General features: G+C 36.5%; 2 protein-coding genes across 4 annotated transcripts; one reads left to right on the top strand and one right to left on the bottom strand.

Moving 5' to 3' along the window:
- Positions 1-18889, top strand: tmem255a (transmembrane protein 255A). 3 transcript variants are annotated; one of them, XM_056471704.1, is made up of 10 exons: positions 1-289; positions 764-906; positions 1404-1466; positions 5156-5245; positions 5338-5403; positions 11089-11177; positions 11384-11455; positions 11870-12032; positions 14386-14529; positions 17268-18889. In XM_056471704.1, the coding sequence occupies exons 1-10, from the start codon at positions 235-237 to the stop codon at positions 17409-17411; spliced, it is 1029 nt and encodes a 342-aa protein (XP_056327679.1). In that variant the 5' UTR covers positions 1-234; the 3' UTR covers positions 17412-18889. The 3 variants fall into 3 exon arrangements, with proteins under 3 accessions (XP_056327679.1, XP_056327682.1, XP_056327681.1); XM_056471707.1 differs by lacking the exon at positions 5156-5245; XM_056471706.1 differs by lacking the exon at positions 11384-11455.
- zbtb33 (zinc finger and BTB domain containing 33) lies at positions 18888-27867 on the bottom strand. The gene is made up of 3 exons (XM_056471703.1): positions 27754-27867; positions 21680-23583; positions 18888-19604 (listed from the first exon to the last, which is right to left on the bottom strand). The coding sequence occupies exon 2, from the start codon at positions 23579-23581 to the stop codon at positions 21707-21709; it is 1875 nt and encodes a 624-aa protein (XP_056327678.1). The 5' UTR covers positions 23582-23583; positions 27754-27867; the 3' UTR covers positions 18888-19604; positions 21680-21706.

Here is a 27867-nt window from a genome sequence, read left to right as displayed (position 1 = left end):
GCTGTGCTCCGTGCGGCGTTCTGCTGAAGGGATGAGGGCAGCGGATTCATGAACAACAGACCCAGATGCTGATGAGAGAAGCGCGGATACACGAGGGTGTCCGAGAATGCCACGAAAAGAATAGAGTTTCCCTTCATTTACTCTGAGGGAAGGCATCTTTGTGTCTTTGACTAGGCTGTTTGTTTTTGACTTGAAGACATAACTGCGGCTAATGCTGCAAATCCTGACGTTACAATGCAGCGGGGGCTGAATGCGCAAGGCAGCGGTATACCTATCTCAGATCCGATGGGTAAGTACAAGGTCAATGGCATTCACTGCGCTCGCAGACCATTATAGTCCCGAGAAAGACTATTAACGCATGAATCTATATTAAAAATTCGTTTTTTCGTGATCATTAATAAAATAGGCGGACACGAGAGAGAAATAAACGTCCCGTAACCTACATTCCAGCATGTCTCGTCGGATGTCCCCAAACGAATGTCGTACTACATCACAACGACTGATCATATAAATAAAAATGCACAACTGTATGTCCAATATGTCTGCCTTAAGTTCAAATGTATTTTGTTTTGTGACAGAAACTTAATATTACATCACCTACATTTATCTGGGTTTCTGGGTTGTGCCAGTGCTTTAGCTGTAGATACTATAGACACAAGAGGTCAGATTACCCCAAAATCAAGGTGACTAAATTGGGAGTGTTGCTCAAGGAAAGGGCGTGTTGTTCCGTGGCATCTCCCTATTACTCCATTGTCTTCCACAGGATCGTTTAAGAGGAGGAAAAGAAAGTCCATCATAGTAACAGTTATGCTCCTTATTGTCTCCATACTCATCTTGGTCTTTGGTCTGGCGGCTACCACCAGGACGCAGAACATCACTGTTGGTGGCTACTATCCAGGAGTCATTGTAAGTATGCTACTAATGTTGATAGCCTCGCATATAACAGACTGCAAACCATTCTCTCGGTCTATAAATGGGTTGGTGATGTAAAGTACTGTGGGCAGGAGAGGCCTCATGTTTAATTATTTTCCACTTGGCCAACCATTATGGTGACCGGTGGCCATTACCTCATTACTGTAAGGTTGAACTGAGTGAACTTCTCCATTTATTATTAAACAGCCAGTATTATTTTGTTCAACACTCCTGCAAGCTTAAGTAACAGAACATTTTGTTCAAGTAACAGGTGTTTTCCTGGCATTCCATGGGGTCGGACTGTTTTGAAACACTATAGGACATGGGCAGATTTCATATACAGTCCAAACCATGTTATAAACCACACCGCTTTGAGATAGACAAAGGCTTTGTGGGAATGAGAGATCTTCTGTGGGATCGTAACTGACTGAGGCTGTCCACCTTTCAGAATTATCTTTTTGCAACTGAGTTTCACCCTGTGATATTTTCAGCTCGGCTTTGGGTCTTTTCTGGGAATCATCGGCGCCCATTTGATAGAGAATAAGAGGCAGATGGTAAGCAGTTTTTCATTACACTGCTCTTATCAGATTTGTGCTCAGGCATTTCATCTTCCAAATGAAATTTCTATGCAAAAGATCCTTGCAAACAAGCACGCTATCAAGAATCCACTGCTTGTTTTAGTTGTGTCATACTGGCAGAAATGGCTCGCAGGTTTGAGCTCGAATAGCAGGGCATGTCGCAGGCCTTGTGGTGAGAAGCACCCAGAAATAGCTCTGTGTAAGGGGAGCGGGATAGATGTCCAGGCAGGAATGTTCAGAAGCCGTTGCAGTGCAGAGGGAATAGGAGGTGCCACAATCCAAATAAAGAATGCATGAGGATGGTATGGCTGGCCAGATCATAGACACACTGGGACACTTACAGCTGGCCGAGTGCAGGATACACACTCCACCCTTGACTGGAAGTGCTTAGAGAACATGAAGCAGGGTCCAGAAGTCTGAGAAAACTCTGGAAATAACCAGCTTTTGGTTTTTTAAACTATGCACAACAAGGAAAGAAGTGTTATAATGTTTTTTTTCTGCACTATTTGTAGATCTTTAATCAAATAAGCGAATTTGTTGAATTGAGCATGTCAAATCCTTTTGTAGAGACGGTCAGATGTTCTTGTTCCGATTGAAGCACAAGACGCTTTTTGGACTCTTTTCAAATCTTGCTGAAGAATATGATCATCAGGTTTTACTCAGCGGAGATCGTAGCTTAAAAAGTTCACCCAAAAGTCAAAATTGACTCTGTTTTTCTCCTCCTCAAGTGGTTATAAATCTTTCTGAGTTTCTTTCTTCTGCTGAACACAAAAGAAGATATATTGAAAAAAGCTGAAAACTTGTAACTACTGACTTCAATAGTAGGCAAAACTAATAGTATAGAAGTCAATGGTTACAGGTTTCCAGCTTTCTTCAAAATATACTCCTTTGTGTTTAACAGAAGAAAGAAACTTATGAATGTTTAAAATAAGGAAAATGTAAGTAAATGATGAAAGAATTTTTATTTTTGAGTGAGCTGTCTCTTTAAGGGCTGCTGTCGTTAAAGCAAAAAGTGGTCAGTATATATATTTTGAGAAGTTTCAACTTATGTTTTTACATGGATAACATAAATTAGCATAGGAAATTAGTATAATAATATATGTACACATCCATTCAAATATTTGGGAGTTCGTATGCTTAAAAAGGCTGCTTTATTTAATCAAAAATACAATACACTACCGGTCGAAAATTGGTTTTTTTTTTTAGAAAATTATTCTGTGCATCCAGGCGGCATTTAGCAAATGTAAAGAAATTGTTAACCTCTTAAAGTCAAGTGCTATTTTGGGTTTTCTGCCTGGATTTTTCTTACCCAAATTCAAAAGCTTTCCAAATCCTCATGCAGAGGTGTAAATGCAAAAGTTTGATGTCATTTTAAAGAAAACCCTTTGAATTTTCATAAAACACTTTTGAAATTGATTAAAATAATTGTATATGTTGTCTTTGTTATAGTAAACCTCTACAAAAAAGAGGTGCTTATTTTTTTGTAAACTCAACTTAATTTAGGTGGTTCCTGCACATGCCAGTAATCAAAGAAAAAAAGAAAAATGTCGATATCATAATCTATGCAAAAGTTATTCTATTCCAACTGATGAGAGAATGGAACCACTTTTGGGGGTATTGGGTCAGTACGGACCTTTAAAATTTAAAGAATGCGGAAGTAAATGACGTCATGGACCCGATACTGGGTACGCAGAGTTTGTTAAATATTTTTTTACATTTTTAAATAACTGCTTTCTTATTGTATGTAGTTTCAAATGAAATTATTGCTACAGTCATTATTGCTTTTATTACTATTATCATTAATAATAATAATAACAATAATAATTAATATTAGTGTGATTTCTGAAGGATCATATGACTCTGAAGACTGAATGAAGCTATAAATTCATCTTTAAAATTACTGGAATAAATTTTTTAATTAAATGATAAACTTCTTTTGAACAGTTATTTTATTCACCTTATTCTCCGCGTTCGAGCAGGCGTGGCCATTTGAATCATTTTGGCACGAGACTTCCGGTCTCATTCACTTCCATTCATTTTTAGCTTTTAAAAACAGCTTGTTTTGCTGCGTGATGTTGTAAACTGATATTTTCTTATTATATTATTCTATTTTGTCTGTATTGTCATGCAAAAACTTGTTTTTTAGAGTAAGTAGTTTAACCGTTTTCTGCCATTTATTATTCCTAGTCATTTCTCCCATTGGCAGCTGAATCGGAAGTTCTAAAACAATTGCAAAAACGAGCGCACTTCCGCATTGAAGAATAAGGTCAATAGTGCAATAACATTTCACATTTTTACAATTTGTTCTGTATTTTTGATTAAATAAACACAGCCTTGGTGAACAGGATAAGCTTAATGTAAAACATTTAAAAATCCTAATGACCCCAAACCTTTGACCGATAGTGTATGAAAATATTATAAAGTCACAGTTTTAAATTTCAATAAATTTTAAAAAGCAATTTATTCCTGTGATGGCAAAGCTTTATTTTCATCAGCCATTACTTCAGTGCCTCCAGCGTCATGCGATCCTTCAGGGATTGTTCAAATGTGCTGATTTGGGGCTTAAAAATATAGTATTACCTCTTGTGCTGCTGAGAAAGTTTGTGATAACTAATACATTGTTTTAGAATTGCTTGATGAATAAGATGTTTATTTATTTGAAAATCTTTCATTATAATTATAATCATCATAAAATTATAATGCATTCTTGCCAAATATAAAAATATTAATAAAAACACTAAGAACTTCCTAATTTTGGAATATAATATGTTTTATGATACATTATATTGTAAATAGAACGGCACGGTGGCTCAGTGGTTAGCACTGTCGCCTCACAGCAAGAAAGTCGCTGGTTGAAGTCCCGGCTATGTCAGTTGGCATTTCTGTGTGGAGTTTGCATGTTCTCCTCATTTTCATGTGGGTTTCCTCTGGGTGCTCCCGTTTCCCCCACAGTCTAAAGACATGCGCATAAAGACATAAATTGGGTAGGCTAAATTGTCCATATTGTATGTGTGTGAAAGAGTGTGTATGGGTGTTTCCCAGTACTGGGTTGTGGCTGGAAGGGCATCAGCTGCGTAAAACATATGCTGGATAAGTTGGCGGTTCATTCCGCTGTGGCGACCCTTGATTAGTAAAGGAACTAAGCGAAAGGAAAATGACTGAATGAATATTGTAAATGTTATTTTTTTGTTAAATTACAAGAAAACAAATGAGTCTCAGCCTTTTGGACTTACTCTGAGTGTTTCTTTAGTTGGTGAGAATTAATTATTTAAAGATAAGGATTGATTTAGCTCATTTAGGAAAGCAAAAAATAAAAAAGACATTATTTATTGATCAATTAAACGTTTTCCTTTTCTTTCTGTAATATACAATGCCACAAAACAGACGCATCCACAAAGTGCTCTAGATTGCAGCCTGGATGGAGTGACTAGTATCTAAATGGCTGTTTGTGAAAGCCAGTGAAAACAACAAAGTTAAGTGGCAGTAAGGAGGAATCCAATGAGACCACACTATCTGCATATCCCATAATAGCCACATCTACAAGATTTAAGACAAATAAACCACTTCAGTAGTAGCAGCAGTAGTAGTGTCCAGGTGTGAATGCACGTGCACGGAGCTACAGTACTACAGCAGGTGAACAGGCTGACATTGCTCTTTGCTTCCAGCTGGTGGCTTCAATTGTCTTCATCAGCTTTGGCGTTGTGGCTGCCTTCTGCTGTGCTATAGTGGATGGCGTTTTTGCTGCAAGACATATAGTAAGTGCTTCTCTACCATGTTACAGTATGTGTTTCTTCAGTTAAGTATTGCAGTTAAAGCTCTGTGATGGCTGTTGTTGTTGTTTCAAAAGGACCTCAGACCTCTATATGGTGGCCGATGTGAATATTACTCCAGTGGGACGGCATTTGATGTAGATGTGAGTTGTCAACCTGAGATAAGTTCTCTCACCAACTTATGCCTGGTATTAAAGGGTAAAGTCTAGAGGGGATACAGCTGTGGATGCTCACAAAAATATATCATAATTATTGTGACACTGTACAACGGTAATTAATATTTTTACAGGCGGCATAGTGGCTCAGTGGTTAGCACTGTCACCTCACAGCAAGAAGGTCGCTGGTTCGAGTCCAGGTTGAGCCAGTTGGCGTTTCTGTGTGGAGTTTGCATGTTCTCCACGTGTTTGCGTGAGTTTCCCTCACAATCCAAAGACATGAGGTAGAGGTGAATTGGATTAACTAAATTGGCTGTAGTGTGTGAGGAATAGTTGGTGGTTCATTCCGCTGAGGTGACCTCTGAAATAAAGACTAAGCCAAAGGAAAATTAATGCATGAATGAATATTTTTACAGTACTTTGAGGGTTGAGTTCAGGGTTGGGGTTGGGGTTGATGTTAATAAAATACAATTTAATGGGCAATTTAATAAATAATATGAATAATACTTTGTATAAATATTGTTTTTACATTACTGTGGTAGTTGGGTTTAGGAATGGGGTGGGGGTAGATGTTAATAAAATACAATTAATGGGTAAATGAACAAATATTAATATAAATAATTCTCGTTAACTTATGTCTGCAGCTGTATCCCTTCTAGCAACAACCGTATTAAAGGGATAGTTCAGCCAAAAATGAACAATTACTCACAATTTATTTGTTCACCCTCATATTTTCCCAAACCTTCATGGATTTCTTCATTCTGTTGAACATGTTGACATTCATCATAAGGAAAACAAATGCTATTGAAGCCAATAGTAAAATATCTTCTTGTTTACTTCAACAGAAGAAAGAAACACAAACAGGTTTGGAAGTTAAGATTGAATTTTCAGTTTTGTGTGAACTGTCCCTTTAAGATACTTTTTGATCTGTCTAACCCAGGGGTGTCCAAACGCGGTCGTGAAGGGCTGGTGTCCTGCATAGTTTAGCTCCAACTTGCTGATTGGGGTTGGAACTAAACTATGCAGGACACTGGCCCTCCATGACCAAGTTTGGACACCCCTGGTCTAACTTGTCCTCCAAAGTATGTGACCATATACTGTGGGTTGTTTGTCACTTTCTTTAAAATACAACCCAGAGGAGCATTAGTGGTGCTACTGCAAAAAAAGACATAATGCATTGACTGTGCCATTTCGTCATCGTTAAATTGGTCATCTATGTCAACTGGTAGGGCATTGCATTATAGTCGTGCACCAGTCATGTTTTATGACATGTTCAGAAGCTGTCATTAAAAACCAATGCAAATCACCACAGAAAAAAACGAACTGCTTTATAGTATATTTTGAAAACCATCTTGCAATCACTCAGGATAAAATGGACTAATGTATAAATAGGTGATTCATTCCGCTGTGGTGACCCGTGATCATGAATAAATGAATGAAGCAATGTAAAAATATCTTTATTAAAAAAAAAACACTCTTTGTGTGGCTTGAGAAGCTGAAAATATTCACTCCATAATATTCGGTCTCCAGTGCAGATGTAGAGGGAGCAGCTCAAATATATGAATTAAATTATCTGAATGTGACAAGGTATTAATGAGCTGCCGCAAGAAAACATTTACATATATGATTTTCTACTTTATTTGTGGTGTGACTGTGACATTTTTTTGCAAATCAGGGCATATATGATACAGTAAACCTATAGAGATCAATATAATCCAGGCTCTCCTGTCTCAAATTCCTAGAATGCATTGTGCTGTAACAATGTAACAACACATTCCCATTTTATATACCACAGCAAAATGGGTATCTAAATAAATCACATAAAAATAAAATTTTATAAGGGAAACTCAAAGTGACCGAAGGACTTTTGTAGTTTTATTGAGAAACAAATCAAGTTTAATTCTTACAGTAAAGAGTCTTTGCTTTAGTTTGTTTCATTTCTATATTTTTTCAAAAACATTTGCATATAATTTTCAATAAATTGAAGTTTGAGTTTCCCTTTTGGTTGAACACAAAAGAAGATATTTTAAAGAATGTTCGAAACCTGTAACTACTATCCTCCATTGTAGGAAAGCCAAATACTATGGAAGTCAATGGCTTTCAAGATTTTTTGAAAATAACAGAAGAACACATTCCCAACAGCACATTCCCATTCCCATTCCCATTCCCATTCTCTATACCCCAGCAGAATGGGTAACTAAAAACAAACATAAAGTACTCAAAATTATTGTAAATTATATACTAATATTTAAAAAAAAATAAAGAAATGAAATAAACTTTAAGCAAAGACTCTTCACTGTAAGAATTAAACTTGATTGGTTTCTTAACAAAGCAGCAAAAGTCCTTCAGTCAGGAGCAGTTAGTGATTTTGTCCTTGTGTTTTTTGTTTGATTAATAATGGTGAGCACATTTAACAGCAGGAGTGGAGCCCATTGCCACTTTAAGAGACATGCGGATCTAATTTTACACATGCATTTTTATTCTCAACTCTTTATTTTAATTTGTTACAATCAACAGTTTAAGTGAATAATGACTAGGCATCGTGTTTGGACACATTTTTGCCTTTATTTGACCAATTAGGTGCGCAGCTTAATATAAAATAACTTTACATGTCTGTGTTCTGCTCCATCTGCTCAGTTCTCTTTCGCTCTTTTAAAACATGAATAAATCTAATACACCTAATTTAATCAAAATGTTCCATGCTGCAAAAGATTTTACAGATCTTCCATGTGAAATTGGGCTTAGCGAATGATAAAAATGCAGACTCCTGGAAAGGATTTGAGACATTGATATTTTTTTCTTGATTTTTATTGTTATTTTATAATTGTTGGGAGCCAAAATCAAAACTGTTTTTCAATTAATTGCACAGCTCTATCACTTTCATGATTTCTTTAATGCAGTGCTTCCCAAAGAGGTGGTCGCTTGGTGATTTCCAAAAATTAAATTAACTCTTAGAACTACCATGTTTTATCCATAACCTATTGAAGATAAAAAATAGTAGTTAATAGTTACATTAAAAACAGCCTTTAGATTTTTTTCCATTGTATTGCGACCCCTGGGGTGATTACAGTATATAAAAGACACAGCAATAGCATCAGATGCTGCAGATTGATTTTATGGCATCAGGTTAAACTTTCTGACACCTTTCATGGCACATAAAAACAAATAAACAAAGAATAGACTTGGACCTATTTGTGTGTATGCGCCACTGCATGCAAGTTTAGTATGTTTATAACCACCTCAGAGGATAGTGGGGGTCCTGAATGGGCATTGTTACCTTGGGGGTCGTGAGTTGAAAAGTTTGGGAACCCCTGCTTTAATGGAAGGGTCTATGAGTGGATGTGTGGTTTTTTTGGATCTTTCAGTCATATATTGGAAAATAAGCTTGCAGACTTTACGCATGAAAATAAAACGACAAATCTGAATACAATTTAGAGAGCATAGAGCTGTGCATTTAATCAAATTACAGTTTTGATTTTGGCCACCAAGAATTATATAAAAAAAATAAACATGACAAAAAGATTATTGTGGAGCTGTGGATTTGCTTATCAGTGTCTTAAAATTTAAAAATTTAAACCACACCCAACTGAACTAAACTGGACTCACACAGTTTCAATTTACTAGAGCGTCTATATTAAGCTGCTTCAACACAATCTATATTGTAAAAGCACTGTAGAAATAAAGATGAATTGAATTGATTTGAATTATTGTGTGAAATCTTGCCCCTTGTTTTTTTCTCTGATAGTCAGAAATCTATGAAGAATACTGTGGGTTTGTGTTAGAATCACAACCGTGGCTTTTTAACACTTTTTTAACAAACTTAAGATTTCAACCAACATGGGTAGTGTACTTAACCAACACGTCCCATAATATTTAAAGGGATATTTCAGCCAAAAATGAAAATTTACTCACCCTCAAGTGGTTCCAAACCACAACAGAAGAAGATATTTTAAAGAATGTTAAAAACCTGTAAGTACTAGAAAAAACAAATACTGTGGAAGTCAATAGTTACAGGTTTCCAAGATTTTTCAAAATAACAGAAGAATGAAAGCCTGACAGGTTTGAACAAGTGAAGGGTAAGTAAACGATGACAGAATTTGTAATTTTGAATGAACTATCCCTTTAATAATTAGGTCAGGAGGCAAAGAGTATAAATTAATCTGCCTTTGATCATATGAAGCCCTGGTCAGATCACACGAATTTGTCACAATTTTGTCACGATTTCCTTGACGTAGGGTGTCGTGGGGAGTCGAAAACGACTATTGGGCGTTGTAATACAAGATTCAATCGTTTCCTCCCGTGTAATGTGGCAACACCTGATACCATGTCTGCAATGCCTCACGACATTATCGCAGATATCATGTGGGTGACACTGGACAATAGGAGCACATAATTTCTCAGTTATATCCACGGGTGCTGCTGTTAATTCGTGGATCAGGTTATCAAAAAATAGACTGCATATTTTCTTATAGGTATTAAAGTGTTTTAAGCTATTTTATCTGACAGACATCTCCATTCTCACAACAAGTTTCTGAGCTCTCTCAGCCTTCCTAACGAGTTTGGTCTTCAGAGGTAATCTGAGAACATGTTCAGTGCTGCTAATACATTGTAAAACCTGTCTTAATTAAACAATTTACTTAATAAACTAGTTAAATTGAAACTCACCAACAATGGATGATTTTGTCATTAAAAATTAAAACAGTTTAATGTAAGTTTATATGAAACTGTGAATATTTCACTTTATTTTATTTAGGCTAGATTTTATTTTATTTTACACACCAGTTTCTGTTTTGGAGCTGTTTGGAAGCACATTCTTGTTTATGTAGTAGATAACTGACCAACGAAAAATACATTAAAATTAAGATACAAATTATACCAAACTAAATTCGTTTCAAAAAGAAAAATATATACAAGTAATTTTTTTGTTTGTGCTCGTCCACTACTCAGCTGTGCCGGTGGATGATATGTTTCGCTACATGAAAAAATAGTATTTTATTAATACTTCACTGTAATTGTAATAGTTGTATCACAAACCTATATACAAATCATATATATTTTTAATATGCCATTATTTTGTCTTGAGCATCTGATTTTCCTTGGTGCTGATGTACTTTCATTTTCTCTGTCACACTCGCAGCATGGCTGGAAAATATAGCGTACATTTAGATTTAAAAGAATAATGTCTTAATGAATGCCCTCAAATAATGGAGCCTAGTTGTCAGCAAGCATGAGTGTTTATTGAGACTGACATAAGATTAAAAAAAACATTAAAATTAATAAGATAAGAAATATTGTTATAGCAACAATTTTGACAGCTTTGGGAAATAATGATTGTCGTAGACGTCACGGGATGACTGGTCGTGAAGCAATGCGTAGTCTGGCACATTTGTTACCCACAACAAGTCAAGATTTTATCAAGAGAAAAGCGCATAATCTGACATTTCGGAACAATAAAAATCGTGTGATCTGACCCGGGGCTTACTGTAAGCGTTCACACTTTAACAATCCAATCAAATGCTTTGAAAACAAACAAGCTAAAAATATTTCACACCCATTGTCCACTTGTAATCATATCACAAAAAAAGGTTGTAATAAAAGATGCAAACAGGTGTAAATCTGATAGTTATCAACTGCTACAATTGAATCCCATTTAGAAATCCATTTGTCTTGCAGGTCCACTGTCAAACTGGATCTCGGGTCTCGTGTAACCTGCGTGTGAAGAGCAACACCTGCTACTGCTGTGAACTTTACAACTGTGGCAAGTATGTGTGTGTGAGCATGTCCCATTCGGATACATCCCTCCTAGGATATCTTCTGCAAGCAGCCAGATCTGATTTTTAAAAAAATATATAGCAACAACTAAGCTATCTTTGTTTTACCTTGGTTTATATTTGCTTGTATGGTGTATGCTTTAATCCCTGAAATTCAGCTCTGTTCGAAAGAACGTTTGTGTTTATTTATGTTTCAGAGAGCATCCTCTTATGGGACTTCAGAATAAAGATGTTTTGAAAAAATTTAGGAAATCCTCCATGATTTGGAAGTAGGTCTTTCCACTTTTAGCCCTTCAATGACATTGACAGCCCATTATTTGTTGTTGTTAATCTCTGGAGTGCGGCTGCGTATGATCACTGTACTTTCATGTACAGTCATGATGAAGTGAACTGTAGCGTTCTCTGGTTCCTGTTTTACAGTGAGGAGAGACTGTAATAATTTAGATTGAGTGTCTTTGATGACAGTGAGTGTATAAATAAGGAGACTGGATATATTTATCCATTTCATGCTCTTCTTAAGAGTGATGTGCACTGGTATGCTGATGGTTTTGTTAAGTTCTTATGCATGAATCCCTGTTCTGTCATGCTTCTCCTCTTTTGTTGCTCCTCCTGTCACCAATACGTGTGCTGTTTCTTCTTTATGAAACTCTTGCGATAATCTGTTTCTCTGCTCGTCATCTCAGCCGAGTGGAGCTGCGAGGAGGGTATCATGAGTACACAGAGGTGCGGAGCTGCCAGGATGTTGTCCACCTTTATCACCTGCTGTGGTCTGCTACTATCCTCAACATCGTGGCTTTGTTTCTGGGCATCATCACCGCAGCCGTGCTGGGTGGCTTCAAAGACATGGTGAGACTGAAAGGGAATACAAATGATTTATGAGCTGTTTATACTTGGCGTTAAGATTTGTTTTGTTGTTTTAATCACATGTGGATGAGGGAGATACATTCTTGTTTGCAACTTTTTTGTCTCTTTTAATCACTTTTCCTGAGGAGAGGGTGTGTGGGCTTTTTTCAAAGTACAAATTTTAAAGCCTCCAAAAGTCTCAGTTTCGGTTTTATAGTAGTCAAAGTAGAAAAACAGCTGATTTTTAATGTACTTTTGAATTAAACGTGAAATGTATCTTAAAGATAAGTTCATTTGAATCATTGACTACATTTACATGGACATCAGTAATCAAATATTTGCCTTAATCTGAATAAGACAATAGTATGATTACGGTGTTTCCATGAGTTGCTCTTTGAATGTTCCTGTCGAGATCCAGTTTTACATGTTATAACACATAATTCGATTAACGTCATTGTGTCACCACGCTATCCACATTTCCTCTGGAGTTTCATCTAATTTCGGGTGTTTCATTTTTAACTTTAACTGCAGTTTGGCACTGTAATTCAGGAACGCTTCATGCATGACCCCCATGACAAATAAGATATTTGATGCGAATATGAAATGCTGAAGTGTGTTGTTTTAATGGAATTTGATACAGCGTATCGATCTGTGGCCCTTCACTGACTCGGTAGGTGCAGAGAATAGTGTGAAACAGCCGTGTGTGTATAGACTATCCTGTGGCAAAAATCCTACACGACAGTAATAGTTTGATTAAGGTGGTTACACTGTACTGCACTTCAATAATGCGACTAAAATTGGCATACTCCACATCTTAATCTGATTTCTGTTTAGTTCGGTTATTACCTTAATCGGATTAATCAAAAATCGCTGTTTACATGGTATACTCTTGATCAGAGTATTGTCTTAATCATATTAAAGTCCATGTAAACGTACTCAATGAGTTATTAACTGCAACTGAATGGATCATTTGAATCAATGAGTTGTTGACTCTAATAAAGATACAATGAGATCTGTAAAAGTCACTTATTATTTACTTAATTATTAATTATATGCGATTTATGAACTGGGTAAACAGAAGTCTGTGTGAACCAGCAGTTAGTGAGACTTTTATTTCAGTATGTTGATGTACTTCCTGGAAATGAAATGTTATGTAAGGGGCGGGCCTTTTTGTGCATCATTCCCTTGTAGCAAACCAACGGTAAGAGGGGCGGGTTTAGAATATTTTGGCTGAAGCCATCAAACTGAATGAGAAGGCCTGCCACTTTAAATGTGAAAGCAAATGATCATGATTAAATGACTTTGATTGAAAATTACCAATACAATTACCAATACAAACCTCCTCAGTGGATTAACTTGCATGGATTAATTGTTCGCCTAAAATATAACACGAGTTAGCAAAATAAACATTGTACATTTTTATTTCACACAAACTTACAATTTAACAAACCCACATAATTCACCTGTCACAAATCAGATGGCTTTAAGCCTGACCGGGTGATGATTTTTAGATTCAAAATAACCTTTTATTCTATTTTTTTATTACAAAATGTAATAGTAAAAGTACATCATTTTGTTTTGGAATGTTGAGAATGAAATGTTTTCTAAAATTCATATTATTATAATGGAGACAGCAGAAAACATGAAACATCAGCAACTTTTATTTGTGCTCTGATAGCAAAATTGTTTGTGTCTTTTCACAGTTAAATAAGACAAAATAAATCGACTGTTCTTATGAGTGTGGATCAAAATTTCTTATATTAAGAGCTGTGATAGCTATAAAACTATAGGTTTGTGTTTTAATCAGGACTTGCATGAGAATTTTCAGCTTTAAAAGATTTTTTCGCCTTAAAATCAAACTTACTTTCAAACCACATTTGGCTGCTGTGCTTCATCAAGTCCTGTAATGACAGCAGTCAGAGAAGAGGCGCTTTATGAGCATCTACAGTTGGGTTCCACATAATTCCTTCATGTTGTCCCAACACAAATCGATTAAGTTACCTTCATTGTTTTTACAAATTTAAGTGGATTGAATGTGAAATGATTAAGTTGTCCAAAAAAAACTCAAGAATTGTGTTGATTCAGCTCATTTTAAATAAATAGTTTGAACAAGCAGCAAGAATAATTTGGAGTGGTAACATAAAAAATGTGATTCTGTTAAATACAATTTCAAATACCTCTGCAAGTGGTCATACAAGCTCAAACCACATTCATTTCCTCTTTACACGTGTATACAGCACTGTTGATCAAATCTGTCTCAATACTAGGTGTGTAAGCTGAGCCTTATTTACTGTAGCTGCATTTAGCTTGATTTCTGAGAGTCTGTGACGTTCATAAGGTCTGTGTTTTTTTAAAGATGCCGACAGCAGCACCAGATTCCTGTGAGCCGGAGCCTCTTCCAATCCCTCCACCACCAGAGACTCCTGGACCCACCACCTCCAACAACTCCTTCTACAACACTGCCCCCTGCTTACCTCCATACACTGCCTATGACCTTCAGGTAATTCCATTCACTTTAAGCTTTTTTAGCCTTCGGAACTGCTTAATTCTTCATGGCATTGATTCAACAATGTCTATACTGATATAATAGCACCACACAGTCACTACAGAGTTATTTTTTAATCTCTACATCCTTGATGAAATCTCCCATTCCACTAAATCCTAAAGGTGCTCTATTGGATTTAGATCTGGTGACCGTGGAAGACATTTAAGTATAGTGAACTCATTGTCATGTTCAAAGAGCAGTTTGAGATGATTTAGGCTTTGTGACATGATGCTTTATCCTACTGGAAGTAGCCATTACAAGCTCATAAAGGGATGGAGATGGTCAGCAACAGTAATCAGGTAGGCTGGGGAGTTTAAACAATGCTACCATGGAGTCCAAAGTGGACCTAAAATCTCCACTGCCTCCATGTTTTCATCTTGTTTACACCAAATTATAACAGCACCATCTGAATGAGACTCATTATCTTCTGTTGACCAATTCTAAGCAAATTGTAGCTTCAGTTTTCAGTTCTTAGCTGAGAGGAGATGAGCCAGTGTATGTTCTGATGCTCCTGGAAGTTTGTAGAGATGCTCTTCTGCAGACTTCTGTTGTAACAACTAGATTTATGAGTTGCTGTCAGTTATCTAACATCTTAAGTCTGATTATTCTCTTCTGAACGCTGAGAATTAAGGTATCTTTTCCCACAGATCTACCACTGAATAGTCTCTTTTTAAACAATTTTCTATGTAATAAACCCTAGAGATGGTTGTGTGAAAATCCCAGAAGATCAGCAGTTTTATGCATCGTACAAGTGGATTAAATCAACTTTTTTTTCCAATTTGAGCTGATCTTCTTGACCACGTTTACATACCCAAATGCATTAAGTTGCTGGCATTTGATTGGTTACCCAGCTAACAGGGAACATTCTGAGAACATTCCATAATGTTCATTGAAAGTTGTGTAAATGTTAGCAGGTTTTCAATAATAATCTGAGAACATTAATATAACATGACTGAAATGTATTGAATAACATTATTATTAGTGGTGTAACAGATCACAAATCTCACAGATCGGATCTCATTATTGTTTTTTAGTCACGAATCGAACAGTTTTCAGATCAGCCAAAAAGGGAAGGAGACAAATGTAATTTGCTTTCTATTTATTACAAAAACAGTACCGCAAGAAACTTTTTGTTTTAACAAACAGAACTTAGAAGCAGTAATTGTATTAAGAAATAAAATTAAGAAATAATAAAGCTGAATAAAAATAAACTATAAAATATTCTGTACTGTGAAAAATTACTAGTACTATTATTATTATTAGTTACTACTACTGTTGCTGATAATGCTAAATGTAGAAATTCAACAATATAATTTGTACAACCCATATTTATTTAGTGTCATTTTCAAAAAATGATTCAGTTATTCACTCATAAAACTTCATGTTTCATTGCTAGATGTGTCATTTTTGTAGAATTATTCAGTGGCATATTTTTGATGGCTGGTTGTTCCTGCCTGTTGGTTAAATAATGTAATTGCTGCCAACAACTCTCATTTTTGAGCGTCAAGTTAAATGCATATGATGGTGATTTTAATCTTTACCCTAAACATCAGTGGTTATATCTAAACTATAAACTGTTATCCAGTACTTCTCTGTTATTTGACTGTTTGTAACTTCATAACTAACCACACGGAATCTGCGCGTGCAGAAATCTGCTGATTTTCAGCCCATCATTGAGTCTATGTGTTTACTTGTGTAAATGTGTGTGCATTTATATTTATTCCGTTTTTAAATTAATTTCAGTAATATTATTGTGATTTAATAATAGTAATGTTAAAATGTTTATATGATTTATTTGCAATACAGTTTGTAAAGTAATATTATCTGTCTTTTAGTAGATATATTATATAATTGGCTTGCTTTGTTTATCAAATAAGTGGATCTAATTGGATTTACATTGCAAACATTGAATAAAAGTCTGTATTATTTTTTATTTCATATATAAAGTTATTAGTTATGATACTCCTAAAATCCTTCCACATAAATCCACAGATTTTTTACAAAATTCTCAGCAGAAAAAGCAAAAAGTGTCAGCAGATTCTGTCTGGCCCTAGTCATGACTAACTCAAAAGACTAAAGACTGATTCTCTCTCTAGATTTTTGCGTTTTTCAAACACAGATTTGAATTCAGCGATTTGAATGATTAATAAACATATGCAAATCACTATCATATGTAATATAATTTATGTTGCATGATTGTTGAGATCCTGATCTTTTAATGATTAATTGTGCAGCTTACACTGAATGCGTTAATTAACTTTAATAACCTAAGAAACCCACCACATCCCAAATGACCTACCACAACTTTTTCCGTTCTCATTATATTTTACAGGAAAGCCTAAATGCTTTCATACATGTGATTTAAATAACACGAGAGGTGATCTCTCTGTAATTGTTACCAATTAATCCGCGGGTTACGTGTGTTCTGAACAGGTTCTGAACCGTGGGTTGTGATCTATACGAATCATGGATCAACCCCTAATTATTATAACCAAAAAATAACATTAATACCTCATCAAAAAAGCATGTAAGGAAAAAAAAGTTATGTAACTTAATGGGAACATTAAGAGAATGTTTAAAGAACCTACAATTGTTAGCTGGGTAGCTTTGTGGAATCATATCCATGTTATTTTAGCATCTACCCATAGTTTTGGCTGAATGTTTTGACAGTCTTTGTCAATGTGTCTTCGCAGGGGGCCAGCTTCTTTCCTGACTCTTCAGGCTTGTCTGACGATTCCCAGTCTGGAGCCAGTCACATGTGGCCAAATATGATCCCTCCTCGTTATTCCCCTCCTTATTACCCACCCGATGAGAAGCCCCCACCATACAGCCCTTAAGGGGACCACTCTGACCAAGACATTTTCCTGCCAAGACGGAACTGGCACTGGGCATTTTTTGATATTAGTGTTCCACGTCATTCTCCTGAATGCAGCGGAGGCTCACCTGTGCGGCAGGATAAGTATAGAGAGACCACAGCATTAACCACAGGCATTCATCATCAAATACAGCAGATGTAATATGCAACATTAATCCTTGACAAGATTTGCTCAAGCCAACAAACCCGATGTGTAAAATAACCATGTTGTATAGCCTCAACGCAAGAGGACGGCGTGTAGTAACGGACTACGAGACTGTTCACAGATAAGCCTTAAACCGTGTGTCCGCTTCCAGTACAGCTCCTTCCTGTTATTGGTAACGTCTGTGGGTCTCCTACTTGTGATTTCCTCCATCACACGAACCTTTCTCCCTTCCAAAGTGGCACAAAAGTGTTTTATCGTGGCCTCTGCTCTCTCGGCACGAGGATGAGTCTCGTATCTTATATCTTGCAATTGATTTGCACTTTATCGTCTTCAGAGTCTACTGTATTCACACAGTTCTAGAAATATTAGAGTTATTTTTAACTGTTTCAGGCAGCTAGATTGCAAAGAACTGTACATAAGTTTAGGCTGAAACTGATTTTCTTTTCCTTCTCCTGAGCGCTTCGGTAGGATCTAAGAGCGCTCCTGTAATATGTGCATCACAATCATGTCACAGATTCATCTTCTGTGACATCTTTGCTTGACTTACGCAAAGTAATAACCTACACGAGAGCAATTTCGACTCGTACATCATGCATTTATCAGCGATTTTGTGTCGTTTCTGTCTTAAAGTGACAGGATTTATCGAATGTAAAAAGGAGGCTTAGCTTTATAAGTAACCGTTACGGATTTTAACACTTATTGTTCACTGCGTAATAGTAATAATAACACAAAGTCTTTCCACATTGCAAATATGATATCAGTGCGCAATGCTGTACATATTACCGAACAATCAAACTGCCTTCTCGTAACACAACACAATTGAGTCTTAAGACTTGTAGTGTTCTCCTTTTTTGTCTGTTTGTGCGTTCACTGTGAATGTCAAGTCACTGTACTTTTCGTGCTCGATTTATATCAACAACAGTGTCCTTTACTGAAGTGAGTAGAGATATTACAACAAATTCAATTGTTTGGACGACTTTTGGGTGCAGCTGGTAAAAAACACTAGTCACATGCTACTAGTATAATGAAGGATCTTTCCCCTCGATTGTTCATTTTTGAGCATATTCATGTGACATTGTTTACCTTCGATGTTAAAAATCTTCAAATGAAAGACTGACGTAGACGTTTTTTTATTTTTAGCTTGGTTATCTTTTATCCTGCATCATGCACATTGCAGATTATATTCATATAATATCATTCGTTGACTGCTATACAGAGACAGGAATGCTCGTACCATTGACTGGTCGTTATCATACGTTCATGATGCTCTTGGAAATAAAATAAATACATGTGTACTTTCTTCAAAGTTTTATTTCATCCTATATCGCACTAAGACCTAATAATAAATAGGTTACAAAATGGAAGAAACTGTTAAGACGAAGGTCTGTAGTAATATGTACATGATTATTGTTGCTGTTGTTAGTTTTGACTCTCGTTGTATTCACAGATTTTTCTCACAGCCCACGAAGCTAAACTACTTGATAAATCTATGCTAAAAAAATAATATTTTTTAAAAAACGGCGTATGTACAAAATATTCGACTGGAGAAGGAGAGTTCCTCTGTGTTATTTTTTCAGTTTTTGAAAGAGCATTTCTCTTCACGTCTCAGTGTTCATATTGTCCGGGAAAACAGGGTATATGGCCAGCATATAAATACAGATAATTCATGGACAGGTGATGTTTCACATATTTACTCCATCCATCTTAAATCCTGCTGACAATTAACTTAGAGACTATAAATACAAACATTCAAGGGCTTGCCATTAACACTGATCTATCTAGTGCCGAACAATCAACTACAAAAATACGACGTGGAAATTAAAATGTTAGCATCTTATTCAGACATGAAAATAAATGTCGTCTGACTTCACTGATACATCTGGTTCTGGATTTACGTAACATTCCCAAACAGCATTTACACATTAAAGTTACGTAACTGTAAAAAAATAAGCATAACAAATTGCAGCCTGTTCTTGTCCCGAATAATTACATCCAGTGTGGTTGGACAGTCTGGAAATATAAAATGGAATTGAAAATATTAAAGGTCAGCGCTACACAGATCTAATGCAGCCGTACATAAAATATGTATAATCTACTTAGTCGTATTATCTGACGAAGCATTATTAAGATTCAATAATGGACTGTGAAACTCAACTGTAATCCAACGCTAAGTAATACATGATGCTTAATACACATTAAAGCACCTTAAAACAGTTTCACAAAGTGAATGGAGTTGAGTTCTCAAATGAATGGTCCAGAGAACCGTATGGAGGCTTGTTTCTGCCACAGAATAAAAAATATATAGTAAACAAAAGATAACTTAAACCTCACATTTTTCAATTCTGACTTTTTTTTTTCTTGCAATATTGCAGACTTCTCATTAATATGAGTTTACAGTATCTTATTATATCGTAATATCTTGCAATAGTGAGTGTATGTGTATATATATATATATATATATATATATATATATATATATATATATATATATATATATATATATATATATATATATATATATATATATATATATATATATGTATATATACATATATCTATACAGAAGTTCTGTCTGGTTCTTGAATCTGTTTGGCTGATAGCCGTGCCATACTCTGCAAATAACAGCATTCCTACAGCTTCTTCACCCTTGTGTATTACTCTGCCCACATACAGCAACAAGCAGAGGACACTCTACAGTTTGACAAATATTGAAGCTGTTGGACAACATAATGTACTTTTAAGGCTTTTTTAGTCGAGAATGTAGTTGTTTAGATTGCAACTATGCAGTTTATTTATAAGAATAGTGCCTATTTTAAAATATGTATAATTTCGGAGATTCAATGCATCAGCCACCATCACCGTCATACGGAGCAGACCAAATAAAGTAATGGTTGACGTTCCACCACGAGATGGTGACAGAGACAGCATTATAAGTCCTTAGAGGGAGAAAAACTCAGCGTTTTCTCAACGTAAGTTTCAAACTACAGCTGAACAAATCATTATAACTAAGGTAAGTGACATTCTGAGTCGATCTCTCTCTTTTGTATTTTGTTGTGCTGTATTTATACCATAAAACTGGTAGTGTATGCTTTGGCTTTTTTGGGGGTTAATGATTGTGATATCCTGATTGCAACAGAGAAATATCTGTAGACGGATGGCATTTCATGCCGTTCAGCCTTATAATCTTAAAATGTGAGCAAAAATCGCCTGTTACGCAGAGAATCATGTTGTATAAACGCTATATCACACTCGTAGCAGTGCGATATGGCAGTATATCAGCACTGGTGGGGGTACTAAGAAACTCAGCCTGCTGCCTCAAGCCAACGCATGCCTCCCACCAGTGTCGATATACAGCCATGTCGCACTGCTGCGAGTGTAATATTGCTCATATATCACATTATAGGTTTATATGAATTGAGAAATACACACTCACAATTGTGAGAAATAAAAGTCCTATTTCTGAGAAAGAGTTCTGTTTATATCAAAGTCAATATATAACTTTTTATCTTGCAATTCAGACTTCTTTTCATCAGAACTGTCAGTCTTTATCAAAGTTTATGTTCATTCAAGACATAATCTTACAATTCAGAGAAATATGTACAAATTAGTCGCAATTCTAACCCAGTTCTGAGGAAAAAAGGCAAAATGTTGAGAAATAAAGTCTTTAGTTCAGAAAATTGCAAGAAATTTTCTTGACTCATTGAGACTTTTTCTCATCAGAATTGTGAGTTTGTATTGAAATAATGAGATATAGAGTTGCAATCAAAAACTGAATTCTTAATTCTAACAAAAAAGTAATAAGCCTTGTCCCAATCTTAAGTTTAAAAAAAAAGTCAGAATTGTGAGATAATTATTATTTCCTGCATTTCTGAGTTATTTTCTTGCTATTCTTCTCCCTCAGACTATTTAGACTTTTGAGACCAACAAAAATTCTATTTGATCAAATACAAACTCGGAATAGTAAGTGAAAATTGTCAGAAAGAGTGAGTCACTTCATCATTAGTTTATCCCGCAACAGAAACAGGCTTCCACAGAACAACAACAACCTGCCTTTCAAATAAAACACAAAGAAATGAAGAAGGCACCTGAGCCAGAGCGCTGAACAAGTGTGCTCAGTATGTCTCTGGTATAACAAACTCAAATTCATTCCTGGCCGGGGCATTTATTTGGTCCACAGGCTGTGGAGGTGGAGCAGGGCGAGCATTTTGTCCTTCTGATTCTACAAAGATGTCATCCCAGTTCAGTGCTTTGCTTTGGTTAGATGGAAGTGGCTGGTTGGTAAAGTGCTCCTTTTCCGAGTTCACGTACTGGATTGCCCCGTCCTCACCAATCACTGGGCTTCCCCCCGACTCGTCGGAAACAAACGAATATGGTTTAAACTGCAGCGTTTTACAAGGCAGCAGCCGATACAAGTTGTTGGCCGAGTCGTCTTTCTCTTTCCTCCCTGAAGGGTCTTGGTTGTGCGCTTGCTTGCAGTGGGTGGACAAAATCTGATAATTGAGAAACATCTCGTTGCACAGTAAACACTGATACCGTCGTTCACCTGTGTGACTGATTTCATGTTTGGTTCTGTACTCAGCCAGGGCAAAAACCTTGTTGCAGTAATGGCACGGATACTTTCGCTCCCAAGAGTGAGTGTTGAAGTGCCGCCTAAGGCTTGTCAGACACACGTACGGGCGTTTACAAACAATGCACACGTAAAAGGTCTTTCCGTCCATGATGAGTTCATAGTGATCCTCCTGTTCTGGCTTGAATTTCTTCTTTGCTTTTGGTGAGAGACTGGCTGTGTTGGGAGAGTCGTGTTGTACTTGGGACTTGCAACCAGGAGCTGCTCCCTCCCCGGGATCGTCTTTGACAGGAACGATGTCGTAGGTGTTTTCACCTATGTTGGCATACACTTTACAACCCGGCGATAGAGAATCAATTTCCGAGGCTTTGTCTAATGTTATTGTCTTCTTCACTGAAAGTGCTGGGACTACGTTGGTTGGTCCGTTACTGCTACTACATGACGACATTACATCCGACAGTGTGATCTTTCCAGGATGATCGGGTGAGTGCTCTAGCAGGACCTTTTTCTTTTGGACACCCAGGACTTCGATGTTGTCTGAAGGCAGTGAGGTGATTTGAGGATCTGGAGGGAGGCTGTCCGGACAGGCTGGGGGTTTGGGAATGCTGTTTGAGCCTGTTTCTACTGGTGAAGTGAGAATACCGCTACTGCTTTCAGGACTTGAGAGAATCATGACGTCTGGATCAGGGTTATTTTGGAGTGATGTGTTTCTTTCTGAAGATTTCTTTTCTTGGGATATTGAGCTTTTAGAGGTGACTCCTTCCTCGTTTGTGACTTTCTGCTTTTTAGCTTCTGGTGCTCCTTCAATGCTTTTATGAACATCTGATATTTTAGTCTTTTGAGCTTGCGGGGCTTCAGTTTTTGACACAAAAAGGACATCATCACTGTCTGAGTCCACTTTTTCTGTATTTGCACCAGTCATGTTGAACTCCTCTGCAGACAGTGAGAAGGTCTCAGTAATGATAGGCATATTCTCTCCTCCATCCTCAGGTTTTTCTGGCGAGCTGACAATGTTGCTGTCACCGTCTTTGGACAGGCCGGGTAATCCCTTGACTTGTGCGAGCGGGATTGCTAAATTAGCTATGAAGGTCACACCCAGAATTTGACCGGCGTTAATGAGGTCCTCAAGTCTGTCTGATCGAACTCTGAACATTTGAGAAGTGTAAATGTAATTGAGGACCATGTCGAATATGTCTGCCTTTATGAAGTTCAGCTCAACAACTTTTCCAGCGACAGTAAACAGTTGTCGGAAATAGGTGCTAGAGGCAGAGAGGACACATTTGTGTGCCCTGAACTTGCGGTCTTGCACGACTATGGTGACGTCACAGAATAAACCGTTGTGCCGCTCATCATTGATGTTCTTCAAAAGTGATGCTGGATACTGAGTGTCTACAACTGATATCAGCTTCAGTTTCGACATGCCTGGGGGGGGAAGAATAAGTATAATAAAGTATAATGTACTTTCATTTGACTTAGACGTGCAAATTTTTGATACAACAGCAATATATCCACGGGCAAAATATTACTGGTCATATTACAGTGCTTCCCATTAGGGTTGTCACGATACCATTAATTAATTAATCTTACGATACTATACCAGCTGAAGTATCACCATACCAAGTAGTACTGCGATACTGTAATTCATAACTCATATTATAAAGAAAATTGTCAGAAATACTATATTTCATGTTATAATACTTGAATTTAAATCATAATTCCCTTAAAGCCAAATAGTATTATTTGCATGTCATTTCACCTAAAATGTATTCATTCTTTTTGTTCTTTTGTAGATAACTGACCAACAAAAAAAAAATACATTCAAATAAAGATTATACCGAATACAATTTGTTACAAAAGAGCATTTTTTTTCAGCAAAATTAGCCAATTTGAAGTGGTCAAAAATTGTTTTAATATTTCCTGTTGCTATTTGGGGGTTTTCATCTTTTGGGTTTTTTTCAGTCTTCTCAGGTAACAATCTATCAGTATTCAAAATTTTCAAAAGTTCTTTTTAAGAGATTGTCACGGTTGTTGTAGCGACTAAATCATATTAACAGGAACAGAAATAAATCGATTCAGATGTGCGTTCGAACTGAAGCGTTAGAAAACATGAGATAGGCTACCATAAAATGCACAAATTCTACAGTTTTGCAACCTTAAAGGGCTCCACAGACTATTAAAATAAAATGATCTATTGTTGCACAAATGTGCGAGCATTTTAGTGACTTTCCATATGCAACATTATCTATTGTAGATAGACCATTAATGACGATACTACCGTAAACAAACTACAGTGGCACTGCCAGTATTTTGGAGCCAAAGTATCGCGGTACTACCATTGTACCGGTAGGTCCGTGCACCCCTACTTCCCACACATAGACTATGCTTGGGGCAGGCCACCAAGGTATATTAAAGAGCCACTATTATGGGTTTTTAAAAATGACCTTCCATGCAGTGTGTAACACAGCTCTATGTGAATGAAAACATCCAGCTGAGGTTTAAATCTAAAAGTGCACCTTGTTTAAAACGAGTGATTCTTTAGCGAAATATTTGACTCAGAGACGAATAAACGAATCGAGTTGGGTTCAGATCTTTTGTTTGATCGCATCGACGTCGATACTGTACATCACCATATATGCACATCCAGTTCCAGTAAAATGTTCACTCGCTTTTTCCCTCCACACATTAGCGGAGGAGCGGGGATCACGGGACTGATCATGATGTGAAGATGACGATTACTGACAGATGGAGATTCGGCTGAGGGGAATAAAGGGTTAAAGTTAATTTTCACAACAATACCACAGTGTAGCCAACCTAGTGCTGTGTTTGTTCCTGTCATTTTTCTTATTTTTGATACAATAACTTGCTATTGAAGGAGCAGCAGAGATTATTATGTATGGGACTTTGTCAGTAACTTTTACAGTTCAAATGGACCAGTTTCTTCTTCCTCCGGATCATAACATGTAAGTATCATTAAAATTGTTGCCTCTTTTTGTGTAGTTTGCAAAATATATGTTTAACTGTGTGTTATAAGTTGTAATCACCCTGCGTGGCTTGTAATCATGCACCTATTATAGATCAGTGCTTGTACTGTATCTCAAGTTAAATCTGTATGGGGCTGTTTACATATCGCATCTAAAACCATGTTAAAAATGTGACGCGTGCTTCTTCCTTTACCAATTTAAATGCGTTTCTGAACTGGCGATCCTCTGCTGTTTGCCTTTGCTATGGCCACCATCAGCTGTTCCTACACACCCGCTTCGCCGTCAATTTTCAAAATAGTTCAACTTTTGCCACCGTGTGGATTAATACTGAATGCGTGTCATTGTTATTACTTGGGGTGAGATTTAAGAGTAGAGCAATATGCTGGTCTGTAACTGCATTGAATTATTGCATTCCTGCATTGGGCTCTCACATACTCTCTGGCTGCTATTTCATAGCAGTGGTGGGCTTTTCTCTCTGTCCCGTGCTGAAAGCAGTCGACCAAGCAGTTGACCAGCAGCAACAGACTGGGTCATCGGACTTATCACCGCAGATTAGCTTTGTGCTACGGAGGGGTTTGGGAACAAATGAATCGCTGAATGATTCATATGGGAGTCGCTGGAATAATTAGATAAAAATAAATGCATATTAGAAGACAATGAAAGTGTTTTTTGACCTTGCACGCATATCAACATGTTGTTGGAGACCCCTAAAAGTAAAATATGACCTTTTTAATGCAAAATAGGGGCTCTTTAAAGGCTGCCCAAGTATATTTGGTGGTGACACATGAATAATACTATTATAATCATCCGTTGACTTTTTTTTGTATCCTCCCAAGAATGCCAAACGATTAACCGATTAATTGATTAACCAGTGGAAAATCTTCTCTCGCTCTGCACGTTTCTGCTTGGCTTTTGCTTTCTGCTTTCTAAAGTTGCCGTTATTATTGCATTACCGCGAGAGAAACATTATAATTATTTAATAAGCGCCTCAGATAAACTTTAGTATATACTAAACAAAATGACATCTTTACTGGCTGCTAAATATTTGCACACCATTAGACATGGTTAATCAAATAGTTTGCCCTATTTCAACATATCTGCACTTTTTTATTCTTGTAATTATAATCATTTTTAGCAATATCGTCTATTTCATTGATTTTTTTCTGTTATTTATTGCTCATTTGCTGAATATTTTATTAGTTTAATGATGCTAATATATTACATACGTTATACATATCTAAAATGCTTTCGGCAATATTGTACAAAATATCATGCCAAGAAAGCAACTTTACAAAGAGAGAGAGAGAGAGAGAGAGAGAGAGAGAGAGAGAGAGAGAGAGAGAGAGAGAGAGAGAGAGAGAGAGAGAGAGAAGGCTTTACCTGTAAGTGGGTGCACATGGCTCCTAAATAGTATAAAAGTAAAAGAAATAGTGGATTTCTTTTATTTCAACAGCCTTTTATTAATAACTTTAACCAATTAAAAAGAAAGGGTGTATAACAGTGTCATAACAAATAAAAATATAGTTAAAAAACACATTCTTTTTTTTCTGTTTGTCGCATGTAGTTGACCATCTGTGCTATGGGTAAAAGGTGTGTTTCAATCCGGCTACGACAAGTATTTTTCAAACCTATGGGAAGCACAGTATTATTAATTATTAATTACATTTTCAGAATGCTTTTAAAGAGCTTAAGATTGTTGTATTACCACAGCACCAAATGCTTAATGACTAAGTTCTGAGTCTTTAAAGGCCTGTCACTTGTTAACACTCCAGTTGTACATTTAACTAAACTGATGATGAAAGCTGCCTACCAGTAAAGCATTTATTAATTTTAATTAATAGATTCTTAGTAAATTTCTCATGATAAAAAATGCGATATGCCTAGTTTAAACCTTTACAATTAAAGCAAGATTACATTTATGGTGCAAATGTTTAACTAACTAAATGTTCTTACTATATGGTTAGCCTCAGGATGAGAACTAACATGTAATTGTGCATCATTTATTGTTATAACAAAAATATCTACAGAAAACGTGTAATAAATAGTGTAATAATGCAGTTTTAAAACAGTAAACATGCGTGTAATAATGCAGTTTTAAAACAGTAAACACCCATACTGCTTTTAATTAAGAAAGAGGTCTACTCACAGACATATTTTACTGTCTGGCAATTAAAAAATAAAGCACATTTTTGCATTACATTTTCCTCTCAAGTCGTTAAAAACATTCTACTGATATTTTCTTCTACATTTACAGCAACACACTTTAGCATCTGCATATGCACGCTAGCTGGCTAATTGTACAGTAACAAAAGACATGCATAAAGACACATGCGGCTTGAAAAGTGACATTAAACTAATGTTAGGACTAGTTTGACGTGCCTCAATAAAACACTATTGCGGTGAAACTGGCGCGATAACAGTGTAAAGTGGTGGACAGCGGTCAAAGTGAAAACAAAAACAAATGGCTCAATTCAACTCTCCTTCCTGGTTTGGCGGCAGCGCGCGGCCTATCTGGTTATGTGATGCGCCGCAACGCGTATGTGAGCTAAAAAATCTGAATTAAAGTTTTAATCTCACTCATGAATAGAAATACATGCCCAAATTGGTATACCTGCAGAGCGACCCGTTCAAATCCACAAGTCGCTTCACTGAGGAACAATATCGGCAGAGATAACGTGAGTCTGTTGCCGTGGAGAAAACAACGAGCTCGAGTTCCTTGTGTGAC

Source organism: Danio aesculapii, chromosome 14 (genome assembly GCF_903798145.1).
Source record: "Danio aesculapii chromosome 14, fDanAes4.1, whole genome shotgun sequence".
NCBI classification, from domain to species: domain Eukaryota; kingdom Metazoa; phylum Chordata; class Actinopteri; order Cypriniformes; family Danionidae; genus Danio; species Danio aesculapii.
This window is presented reverse-complemented; position numbering and strand designations above follow the sequence as displayed.